At 41.8% G+C, this 12,491-nt stretch overlaps 2 protein-coding genes across 2 annotated transcripts in view; both read right to left on the minus strand.

Annotated features, from left to right (window-relative positions):
• SCML4 (Scm polycomb group protein like 4) overlaps positions 1–12,166 on the minus strand; it is a 98,581-nt gene extending 86,415 nt beyond the window's left edge. The window contains exon 1 of the mRNA XM_056856939.1: positions 11,833–12,166. The gene's annotated coding sequence lies outside the window, so the exon portion shown is untranslated. The remainder of the gene's footprint in view (positions 1–11,832) is intronic.
• Positions 3,883–4,327, minus strand: LOC130483440 (myc proto-oncogene protein-like). The gene is given in 2 exon segments (XM_056856197.1): positions 3,883–4,105; positions 4,107–4,327. Coding segments are annotated over 2 exon segments (444 nt in total).
• Positions 12,167–12,491: the final 325 nt, after the last annotated feature.

Consider the following 12,491-nt stretch of genomic DNA (forward strand, 5'->3'; position numbering starts at 1 on the left):
ATCAAGTCACCTTTTTTATGCAAATATTTCTTTCCCCTCCTCCTGACAGACTGCAGTTCATGGAAGTTTCCTCATTTACCTCACAGCACTGCATGGTTGGAGCCTGGTAATATCTAGCAGGTTTATAGGATTAGAAAGCTTCTCCCCCACTGTTCAGTAACTATCACAGCTCAGTAGGCATCAGCTGTCAATTTGCAGCCGATGTAGGTGGCACGACCAGTTAACACGTAAAGGCCCCTTCATAAGTGGGGATGGGGATAAGGTTATAGAACACAGGCCTGAGGAGCCTCAGGCAATAACCACACAATCATAGTGTGTCATATATCATTTTGTCCTTCACTGTCTTGGTATGGATTTTCATATATCAGGCCCTGCGCTGTGTGCATTTACTATGCTGAGTCAGAACATCAGGGGCCAAGAAGAGAGCCTTTATGGCAGGTGGGGAAATGAGCTCCCTGGGGAGATGAGAGGATCTTCCTCTCTTACAGCCTTTGGTGAGGGCTGTGAGACCCATTTATTTTAAATAGCATTTGGTTTATTACTCACAAGCAATTCTTAGTGGCTGATGAGGTATGCTAGTTTAATAGGGTTTAAACATTGCTTTTTAGTTTTATCATGGTTTATTATTTTTTAGGAGTAGCTTTGGCTGCAGAAAAAGCGGTGTATAAATGGTAGGGTGGCCAGGTCCAGGTTGGGAAATACCTGGAGATTTTGGGGGTGGAACCTCAGGAGGGCGAGGATTGGAGAGGGGAGAGACTTCAGTGCCATAGAGTCCAATTGCCAAAGCGGCCATTTTCTCCAGGTGAACTGATCTCAGTTGGCTGGAGATCACTTGTAATAGTGAGAGATCACCAGCTAATACCTGGAGGTAGTAGCTGGAGATCTCCTGTTATTACAACTGATCTCTAGCTGATAAAGATCAGTTCACCTGGCGAAAATGTCCGCTTTGGCCATTGGACTCTATGGCACTGAAGCCCTTCCCATCCCCAAACCCCGCCCTCCTCAGGCTCCACCCCCAAAATTCTCCCGCCAGTAGCAACGAGGGACCTGGCAACCCTATGTGAAGGTTATAGAACCATTAACCAAGGGAGTTCCTCCTTGCCTTTACACTGCTGGTGTTTCAATGCAAGTGATACTTTTTGCAGAGTGCATTTGGCTTAGGAATTACTGGTGCTATCAGTTTCTGCTTTATCTGACAGAAATTGTACTTTCTATTTGTAGGGTGTATTTTTTATTTATTTTTTTGCTTAGGGTTTATTTGTTTTTTCATTGCTATTTTTGTAGCAAGCTACCCCATGTATCATTTTTGGATGAAAGGGCAAGATAAGTTTTTTAAAAAATAAATAAATAAATACATTTCCTATACCTACATGCTTCTTCCTGGAACTGGAGCCTTGTGCTTGTATTGTTGGACTATTCTCATACACACCACATATACTTGATACAATTTTCTGGAGAAAAGGGAATCCCAGAGATAGGAGCCATTCTCTGGGATCATTAAATTAAATGGGGGTGTGTGATTGTGTGGTCTACTTTAAAAAGAAAAGACCGACATAAGAGGGGAAAACTTGGTTAGAAAGGGAGGAATTGTTTTGGGTTTTTTATACATGCGGTATAAATAGTGTTGCCAACTTCCAGGCACTAACTGGAGATCTCCTGCTATTACAACTGATCTCCAGCCGATAGAGATTAGTTCCCCTGGAGAAAATGGCCACTTTGGCAATTGGACTCTATGGCATTGAAGTCCCTCCCCACCCTAAACCCTGCCCTCCTCAGGCTCCGCCCCAAAAACCTCCCACTGGTGGCAAAGAGGGACCTGGCAACCCTAGGTATAAAAGATGCAATGACCAGAATGTCATTTCTGCATCACTGTCACCTGCCACATCAGATGATAACATCTCAAAAGCTGCCCAAAGGTGATTTAAATATCAGGTGTGAAAAGTCTTTTTTTTAAAAAAAATTTTAATGCTTTTATTATAATTATATAGGATACAAAAGGGAAAAAAGGGAGGAGGGGAAAAATTCACTTCCGTCTGCAATAGGCGGTGTTTTCTTTGATCAACATTATACAGTCAAAAAACAAGATTTTATACTTATTACAGTTAGTTCGATATACTAGTTTTCATCATAGTCTTATTCAATTAAAAGATTATTAAAAAATCAAATAAACGAATTGAGTGTATTCTTAAACATGAAAGACAGCCGCTAACGTAACACAGAGTAACACAACAAATATACCGTGACTACCATTTCTCAAAAAATTACTCATTGTATAAGTAAGTCAAGTATAATCTTAGATAAGGAAAACAACTACTCATCTACTCATCTAAAGAGAAATAAGACTAAGTCTAATATTATGTCTCTAAATATTTAGAGACATATAAGTATGCCATGGTAGCCATTTCTCATAGAATTGTTCTACAGATTAAGTGGATTCATCAGATAGGTCATTTTGGCCATATTTACATATTCTGACATGTGATAAACGTGTGAAAAGTCTTAAAGGAGGGAGCCAGCCTCAGAGTAATCACAGGAACGTTTTACTTCATTATTGAGGTAAAATGTGATGTTTTGTGAACTCCATCACATTCGTCACATGAATATCAGTAATAGCTTATTCAAAAAGCTGCCACTTTTTGAGGGAAATGTCTCTGCTGTTTTTTGAAGGGGGTAGTAGGAGTTGCTACATGCACCCAGGCCATTGCTGTCTGTTCCCTACATTTGGCCTCTTAATAGAGAAGGGGGCACACACCCCTGAAATGATAATATATTGTGAAGTCGGGAGGGGGAAATAGCAGAAAATTCTGATTTTGCCCTACAAGTAGGGTCGCCAACCTCCAGGTTGTGGCTGGAGATCTCCCACGGCTACAACTGATCTCCAGGTGACAAGTCATCAGTTCACCTGGAGAAAATGGCCGCTTTGCAAGGTGAACCCTATGGCATTATACCCCTCTGAAGTCCCTCCCTTCCCCGGGCTCCACCCCCAAAATCTTCAGGTAATTCCCAACCTGGAGCTGGCAACCCAACCTACAAGGGTCATGGAAATAGCTCATAGGAAACTTTCCTGGTTTGATATGCGTGATACAAAGGGGCACAGTGAAAAATGCAAAATTCATTATAATCCTCAAAAATAACGGGGTAACCCGCTGTCTGTTAGTAATGCTGTATAGTCACAGAATCTGGCTGCATACTCTGTATGCTTTTGTGTGCAATAAAGCTATGTCCATCATCTTTCGTGAAACAATGAATATAGCAGTAGCTTATCTTTTTAAAGTTCCTTCACAGTCTCTGGTTACCTAGGCGATACCTGTGATTAGAAGAATCCTCACAATATTAGCATTTTCTAGTATTGTAAGTGTACTAGGAGCACACTGGTGTAGACGTGACTATTTTTCTCTCACGGCATTTCTCCTCAGGGAAATTCCTTCAGAATGGTATTGAAAAATTGCAACACGGTATATATTTTATTAGAATTCTATGGACTTTTACAGAAATATTTCCTAAGCATATAACACACTCAGTTGTGTCTGTATACTGGGAACATTAATACTCTGTTTCCAGTTATGTATAAAACACTTTACTGTCCTTTTAAATTTTAAATTATCTTTCAAAATAAAGGATTACTTTCTCAGCTTCAGCAGCTTTTGGACGCACTCAGGTGGTACAGGAGGCCACCGGCAATATCACTCACTTACCTAGCAGAAGAAAATAATTTCAGGGTGGGCGGCTGGACAAATTGCTTATCACTAGAGCCGCCTCTGAAACTCACAAACAGCAGAATTTTATTTTAAAAAATAAACATCCTAATCTCCCCCATGCCATCTATGTGTATACCCCCGCCAACGTATAAGGGGGATTATCCTTTATTATTTTTGTCTCTTTTTAAACACAAGAAGAGTTCCTAAGCTGCTGCAGCTTGCTTTTCAACTGTTCCCGCCGCCGCCGCTGCTGCTCCTTTTCGGCTATCAGTCTGTGCTCGTCCGACTGGATGGACAGGACGTATTCCGTGGCTTTCTTGAGGATGACCACCTTCGGGGCCTTCTCGTTGTTGGCCACCTCCGGGATCTGGTCACGCAAGGCGAAGAAGCTCAGCTTGAGCTCGTTCCAAGACGTTGTGCGTCCGCCGCTTGTCGTTCTCTTCCGAGTCTGACGTGCGGGGGCTGGCGCATTTGCGGTTGTTGCTGATCTGTTTTAGGACCCGGCCACTGTCCAGCTTTAACCTTTTGGCCGAGGGGTACGCGACCCTGGAGGAGGGGGAGGCGGCGTAGTTGTGCTGGTGGGTGGGGACGTGACACCTCTTGAGCCATCTACAAATTTCAGTCTTCATTTACTAAATTATGTGGTGCTTTCAATGGGCCCGCTGTTCACATTAATCCTAAGCATCCCAATGGGGTCTTTACACAGACTATTAAAAAACTGTACACTAAGCCACCTCATCCTGGATTATCAAGGTGCTCATATTCTCAGAGTATTTCTTATGCAGAAAAAAAGATGCACACAAAAGTTCTGTCACTGGACAGCACATTTCAAGGGTGGGGAGGTTAAGGTAGGACAACAGGACAAAGGATTGCTTCTCTAATTTTTCATTACCATTTTTTGGAGCAGACAAGAGAAATAGAGGAAGACGGTGAGATGCAGCTAACAATAGCATTACAGTCTCTTTCTTTAAAATCTTCCATTTATATAAGTAGAAAGGAATGTTCTGTGGTAAAAAGGGATGTATCCCTAAATATTCCTTTCTGTCAGTATTGTGCTGCTGTGAAACACACAGGCAGGGCAACAATTATGCCTGTATCTGTAAGCCAAGGGCTGGCAACTACATGATGCCTAAAGGCCACTTTAAAGAAAGGAGTGGTGGGGTGGCAGGCACAGACCCCACCCCAAAGGGGCTGTCCCATTGACAAGCCCTAATGCCATAGATGTTGTTTTCCCTGTGTCTTTCCTTTTTTGCTTCTGGCTTGAAAAGGCATCCATTCTAGATAGGCAGCATGGGTATAGGGAGCAAATCTGGACCAAGGGTTCCCCGTTGCCAAAAACCTACTGAACATGGATTATGCTACATCACTATTCAGATTCACTGTGCATCTTTCCAATAGCTCAACTTTCAAGATGATAAAATTAATACCCCAAGAATGGAGGTTGACAGGAGCTGAGAATTCTGGCAGGTGCTGTTACTTTCCTGTGACAGTTCGTGCTTTCTTTACCTTGCAAGTTAACCTGCATTTAATATTTTACTCCTCAATGCACAGATTGGCCATTTATATCTACTGCTCTGTTTAGTGGAAGCAGAAAATATTGATATGAACATGCCATAATAATTTTCAGGAGTGGTAGCTTTCTAGCATCTGTGGGACTGTATAAATTGGATGTTGTTGAGATAAGGAACTTGCAGTGATTTAGGATCTTACAGAATTCTCTGTGTAACAGTTAGGTATGGATTGTTACATTCAGATTTCTACTATGTGTATATTTGGTTTAAGAAAATAGTTTTGCTGGAACTAAATGAAAAAATAATCTTTAAAAAATCAAAGCATACAAGTGTGGTAAAGCAGTAGTCCTTTTGAAAGTTTAAATGGTTTCCTTTCTTTCCACTAATGAAGACTTGGAATGCTTCCTACTATAATTTTTTAAAATTTGCAGGAAGTAGAAAAGGAGAGAATTTTGAGTATCAAATGAAAAGCATGGTATAAGGGAGACTCTGAAAAAACTAGTTTGGAAGCATTATTAAAGTATCCAGACTTTTGCTGTACACATTAAATATTTTACAAAATGGAGGCCAATCATGTTGCTAATCACTTTAACTTCTTGGTAAAGGTGGATATGCCTGTTTTATAAGCCATCATGTCCATTTGCCACTCTTCCATTCAGGAAGCTTCCCCCCCCCCCCAATAATTATGATAGCCATATACCTTAATTGTTCATTTCTCATGTGGTTTTTCATGTGATCTTTCACCCATTAAAGAAAGTATGAAACGTTCTTTCTCTCGCAATGCTCAGCATAGAAATATTCATACTAATCACGCTATGTTTATGGAGGTCATAGAAAGTAGCCTTTTCCCCAGTTGTAAAAAACAATCTTTACAGGTAAAAACAGATTTTTCAGTAGCAAGGTATGTTGGAAAAAATACATGGGAAGCAGTAAGCTGCACTTAACAACATCACTAGATTTGAGTCGTGCATATAAACCAAGCCACCTTTTTAAAAAAATCATTCATTCTTTAGTTATATTTAAGGATCAGGCTAGCTGTAGTTTTTAGGTACCATATATGATCTGTGCTATATTTGTCCAGAATTACATGGACATTGTGCCAAGTGGAGAAGTGGGACACTAGTCTTCCCTGTCCTCATATATTTTCATTTCATTTGATATTACTTCATTTATACCCCAGTTTTCTCCCCAATGGGGACCCAAACTGGCTTACAGTGTTCCCCCCTCCTCCATTTGATCTTTACAACAACCCGGTGTGAGGTAGATTAGGCTGAACGTGTATGACCGGCCAGCGTCACCCAGCAAGCTCCCATGGCCAAGTGGGGATGCAAACCCAGCTCTCCCATATCCTAGTCCAAATGTTGCAAGATGCTGGTTTTGACACCAAGGCCGATAGAGGACTCTGAATGTCCCATGTTGTGCCCCTTTCCTTTGTGCACAGAGGAATGTTCTGCGATTTTTGAAGTGCAGCTTCTGATCTTGACTTCTCTTTCTGTGTTTGCTGCTGCTGAGATTGGTGCTTGCCAAAAGATGAGCTTTTGCTCGACTCCTACCCCTCGTGGGGTTTCCCACAAAAGTTATTTTCTCCATAGAGCTATGGGTGAGGTGACCAGGATGTCTTCTGTGAATGTCCCATTCAATGGTGGACTGGGGGGCAAAAACAGCCCTGGAAAGGGCTTCACTCCTTAGCCTGCTTCTGGCCATGCCTCCCCCAAACAGATGCCTGATAGAGGGGGTAAGTAAGGAGCTTTTGCCCAGCTCACACCCACCCACAGGGTGCAGAGTGAAGGCTGCCAACTTGTGACGGCAGGAGCTCCCATCCTCCTTACAGAGGTTGCCAGCTGGTGGTGGCTGGGCTGCTGCCCACTTTGCACAAGGATGCCCTGAGGTCAGAATGGCCCTGGCAGGGGTGCCCCCCCCACAAGCTATAGGCCCTCCAGGACTTTCCTCACTGGCCTTAATGGCCAATCTGCCCCTGGTACCAGTGTCTTCTCTTGTTGCTTGTCTTAGTACCTGTTTCCCTTGCTTTGCAAAAAGCTCCACCTTCTATTATGGCAATTATTCCCCATAGTAGGGCTGAAACCTTCATCTGGGAGAAGCCCTGCAGGTTTCCACCTGAGTGAGCTACAGAAGAGGCAAAGTGACATACTTGCACTGGCCAATGTTGTAGAGTTTTAAAGTCTGTGCTGTGCTGAATTGGTCTTTTGACCGCAATAAATGATGGAGCCAGTAATAAAAGTGACTTGCACTGGCCATGATTCCTTCCCTAGGTGACCTCCTTTCAGAAGGATGTGTGCTTGTAGAAAGGGATTTGAATCTCCATCTGTTGAAGATCCCAAGAGTGTGGTGGGCAAAGAGCTCCTTCTGAGCATACCGCAGTGTTTCAAACAGAGCGGGGTGCTCTATTGTTTTTGTTCTTCCTCTTGTTCTGTGAGTGTGTGACAGCTTGTCAATGCCATGAAGGCAGGATGGCATTGCCAAACACTGGTTGGCTGTTTCCATACATGGCTAACATGGGGGCATTGTCAGCATGTGATTGGTAGACATCAGGCAATGTTGCTATGAGCACTTGTGTGGTTGCTCTGCACTCAGCTCCTCAGGGTTGGTTCTTTTCTGGCATTTATTATCACTGCTTAGAGAGCATAGGATACTGACCACCTACATCAGCATCAGGAACACACCAGCACGGCAGAGTTTAAGACTGGGCTGTTGCTCTCCCACATTCAACAAAATGTAGGAAAAACTTCATTTCACAAGAGAAAGAAAAAAGAGACATAAAAACATGAAGAGCGCCCTGCTAAATTAAACTAAAGGCCATCTACTCAGCATCCTCTTTCCAAGAGTGGCCTGACAGATCTTTCATAAGCAAGTAAAGCATAAAGCAACAGCCCTTTGTGTGTGTGTGTGTGTGTGTGTAAAGTGCCGTCAGCCCTTTAGTGTTCTTTATTTACCAAACATCAAATTCAGAGTTATTCATCAGTCACTCTGAACATGGAGGCTCCATTTAGCCATCATGAATATCATGATGGACTTTGTCCTACTAATCCACCTCCTATTGCATTGGAGAAAGACTTCTTGAACTGGAGGAAGGGACTGCCGTGAGTGGAGCAGAGTGGTGAGAGTATAGCCCGGTGAGTACAGAACTGCTGCATAAATACAATTACACTCATGAAGTTGTCTTACATTGAATCAGACTATTGGTCCATCAAGGTCAATATTGTCTATGCAGACTGGTGGCAGCAGCTCTCTGGGGTCTCAGGAAGAGGTCTTTCACATCACCTTCTGCTTTGTCCTTTTAACTGGGGATTGAACATGGGACCTTCTGCATACCACTAAAACACAGCCCCTCCCCAAAAGCAAATGCTGATAAGAAGGAAGGGAAGAACAGAGCAGAAGATTTAATATCCGAAGGCTAAAAATATAGTATCTTTCTAGTCCAATACCTCAAACTTTGTGAAAATAGAAGTTTAAACTGTAGTTGAACCAAACATGCTGAACTCCCACCCCACCCCATCAAAGTATCTCTGTATTTTCCTTGTCTGTTCAAATCAGTATTCAGCAACCACAGCATTTGCGATGGCTTGGGAATGGATGTTGACTGAAAGGATATTATCATAGAATCATAGAGTTGGAAGTGACCACCAGGGTCATCTAGTCCAACCCCCGGCACAATGCAGGAAATTCACAACTACCTCCCCCCCCCACACACACACACAGTGACCCTTACTCCATGCCCAGAAGATGGCCAAGATGCCCTCCCTTTCATGATCTGCCTAAGGTCATAGAATCAGCATTGCTGACAGATGGCCATCTAGCCTCTGCTTAAAAACCTCCAGGGAAGGAGAGCTTGCCACCTCCCAAGGAAGCCTGTTCCACTGAGGAACCACTCTATTAGAAAATTCTTCCTGATGTCTAGATAGAAACTCTATTGAGTTAATTTCAACCCATTGGTTCTGGTCCAACCTTCTGGGGCAACAGAAAACAACTTCAAATATGCCACCTTCCTTTTGAAGAACTATTTTCTCTGAGGCTGTTCCACCTTGGCTTCCATACAGCAACACTGTTTCCGGAAGCATTCACATGATTTCATCCTTTATTCATCCTGTTTCTGTGATTTCCCCTTAGCACAAACCTGATTTGGTATGATCTTTTTGGAAAGATCACAGTCAAAGCACCTCTGGATCACATGTGGATGGGAAGGTAGGTGGTTTTTTTTTTCAGGTTCTGTCAAAATCAGCCCCACTTGCCATTTCTCCCACACACTCACATTGGAGAGCTTTAAAAAAAAAAACTGGGAAATTGTAGATCATTAGATTATAATGTACCTTTCCCCTTATCACTCTGCAATAAAAAGGCTACAGAGTTACCTTCTTTTAAAACTAAAAGCTGAAAACTAGTACAGTGTTGCAGTAGGTTATTATTATAATGCTACAGCAATCTACCAATTCCTGGCTTATTTGTTGTTGTTTTTTAAACTTTCAGTGGAGTGGGGAGGAAATGGTAGCCAGAGAAGGCTGATATAAGGAAAGTGTGGGGGAAAGTGCCATGTGGATGATCTGTTGCCAAAGCCAAAACCTCTGCATTCACAGCAGCATCAAGAGCTGTGAATGCAGAGGTAAGAAGCCTAAAAGGACACTTTAAAAATGGTGTCAAAATTAATTGGGAACAGTTGTAAAAGTGATAGCTGCATCGTTTTGGTAAGTGACTAAGAAAAATATAATAAATTAGATGGGCTGTTGCTGAAGGTTGTTCAAACTCACATATCAGCTAGTTGTCTTAATTCTATTCCCTGTGGCATTCACCTGTGTATTACATCAACCACTTTGGTTACAAATGCTTCAAACAGTTCTCTGAAGACTATATATCCAGCTGCTGCCACATTTATACAAGTCTACATGTCAGAATTGATTCTGACAACAGATTTGTCTCAGATTTTTGATTTAGCCCAGGAAGTAGTCCCTTTTTTTTTCCTGCAGAAGTGGAAATTAAACCTCTCTTACTATTCCCTCCAGGGCAACATTACTCTGAAGTGCTTAAAATTTTTTTATTGTATAGAAGGGGGAAATCATTGTGAGAATCCCCTGTTTAAAAGCCCTAGTGAGCGAATGAGAAAGCAATCTACTGAACTTAATATTGCTGAAGGATGTCTAAAAGCTGATATTCTAAAGGTCAGCCGATCCTTAAAGTTGGCATATGCTATTGAAGCTTCTCAGCCTGATCCCCCAATAGGTTAAACTGAAATATTGGGATATAAGCCTAAACAGGTTCATTGAAATGTATTAGAAATAAAACCAACCTGAATCCAATTTCCATGTAATGGTTTGGGAATCACAGCCAACATGAGCTTTGGATTTGTCTCGAAAGGATATCTTAAATTGGAGATAGTTGTGGTGACCACGTATCTCAGAAAGGTAGGAGCATTTCAGTTCAGTTATCCCTCTGCTTTTTTGGTTGCTGTCCTGGAAAGTCAGGCAGCAGCCACAAACCATGTTCTACCAATTTACTCCTTTTTAAAAAAAAAACAACAACAACTGTTGAACCATTCTTAAAAGACAATTAAAAATAAGTACCCACTATTGAAAGAACACTCAAACCATAAATCCACAATGGTATTGTGGGGGGGGGGGGGGAAGGAATCTCAGGAAAATGTTTCACATGAATGAAAACCCCACACTAATGAGAAGAACCTATTCACACCTGAAGCCCTTTCAAAGGCTCTAATTTATTAACTATGAGGGGCAGCAGGGAGCAACTTCCAAATGATGCTTATTGTTCAATTACCTGGTAATAACCCCATGGGTCTAGAGTGATAGTGACATTGGACAGTTTTTTAAATCAAATGAAAATGTATTCCACCTGACTTGTAAGAAAAGTGTTGAAAGATCTCCCTTTTTTCCTGGACATATGTGTTTTAAAAGCTACAAAAGGATAAAGAGGAGGCAAACAAATCTTAACTTAATTTATGTTCTAAGATACATGTTTCAGATTCTCCTACATTAAAAAAAAATCATGCTTAAAATGAAGATACAGTTTGCTTCTTCAGAATTTAAGGAATGAGCCAGATAGATTAGCATACGTTTTCAGGTATAAAAAGATAATTTTCAGATGAATTTGTAATTACGTACAAAATCTGTGATATGGACACAATGTTTAAATTCTACAAAAGCTGCTTTTGAAAGACACTCGTACACGCTCTTCTACCCATCAGACATGGAGAAAGTCTACTTTGACTGACGTTTAAAGAATCTTCACAGCACTCAAATTCATCATTAAAAACACAGAATCGGCGCCACTCTTGACTCTCAGACACACGCACGCATTAAAAACAAAACAGGCAGAATGCGTCCATCAGCTGCATCGTGCTGCACTGAACTGTTCCGAAGAAGGTACTATTAATTAGCATTAACAGGGTTAAACTTAAGATGTGGTTTTCTAAATGTTCTCTGAAATTGTACTCTAGGGATATAGGCATGCATATCCGATCCACATAAAAAGACGATACTCTTTAGAAACATTGAGATCTATAGCAGGACATACTAGCAGCGTGACAGCTGATTTTTAATAACAACATTACTCAACAGCAGCGACCATGCATAGGAAAAAGAACAGCTCCTTACTCTTACCTATTGCGTATGTTGAATGATGGATCAGCTTTTTTTTTTACAGACACCAGGTATTTTGGCCCATGGAGTAGAAGACTTGGAGCACGTGCACGCAGACCATTCTATGAGCCATCTTCTCCCTGTCCGTTAGCACACCGTACATCTCCAGCAGCCCCACTCGCCAGCTGCAAATATCTCATTAGACTAATGCATTCAGCACAGGCAGAAAACTCGATTTACCATAGCTACAGCAATGAATTTCCATTACGATGACAGCTTCAACCACATCATGTCCGGAAAACCAGCCAACCACTGCCTTTTAAAGAACACACACACATACACACACACTTTACATGCAGAAAATGAGGCCTGTGTGTGTGTGCTGTGTTTTCTTCCTCTCTGAGCAGCAAGGCTAAGAAAAAAGGTGTCGTTTTGTGAAGTCTGCATCAATAGGTAAAAATAATTTGCACTTTCCTGCTTGAAAATAAGTAATGTCCTTTACAGCAACAAGAATTTTGTGACGACGATAAGAGTGGGTGTTTGGAACCTCTCTTTTTTAACTATCCCTCCTCTGTTGCCATAGTAACCAGACTGTATCATCATTTCTTTGTCCCAGTCATGCAGCAATGTGGCCCAGTATTGCGCTTTACACAACACCAGTTACATCGAAGGGTCTGTCG

The sequence above is a fragment of the Euleptes europaea genome, chromosome 10, assembly GCF_029931775.1.
Source record: "Euleptes europaea isolate rEulEur1 chromosome 10, rEulEur1.hap1, whole genome shotgun sequence".
NCBI lineage: Eukaryota > Metazoa > Chordata > Lepidosauria > Squamata > Sphaerodactylidae > Euleptes > Euleptes europaea.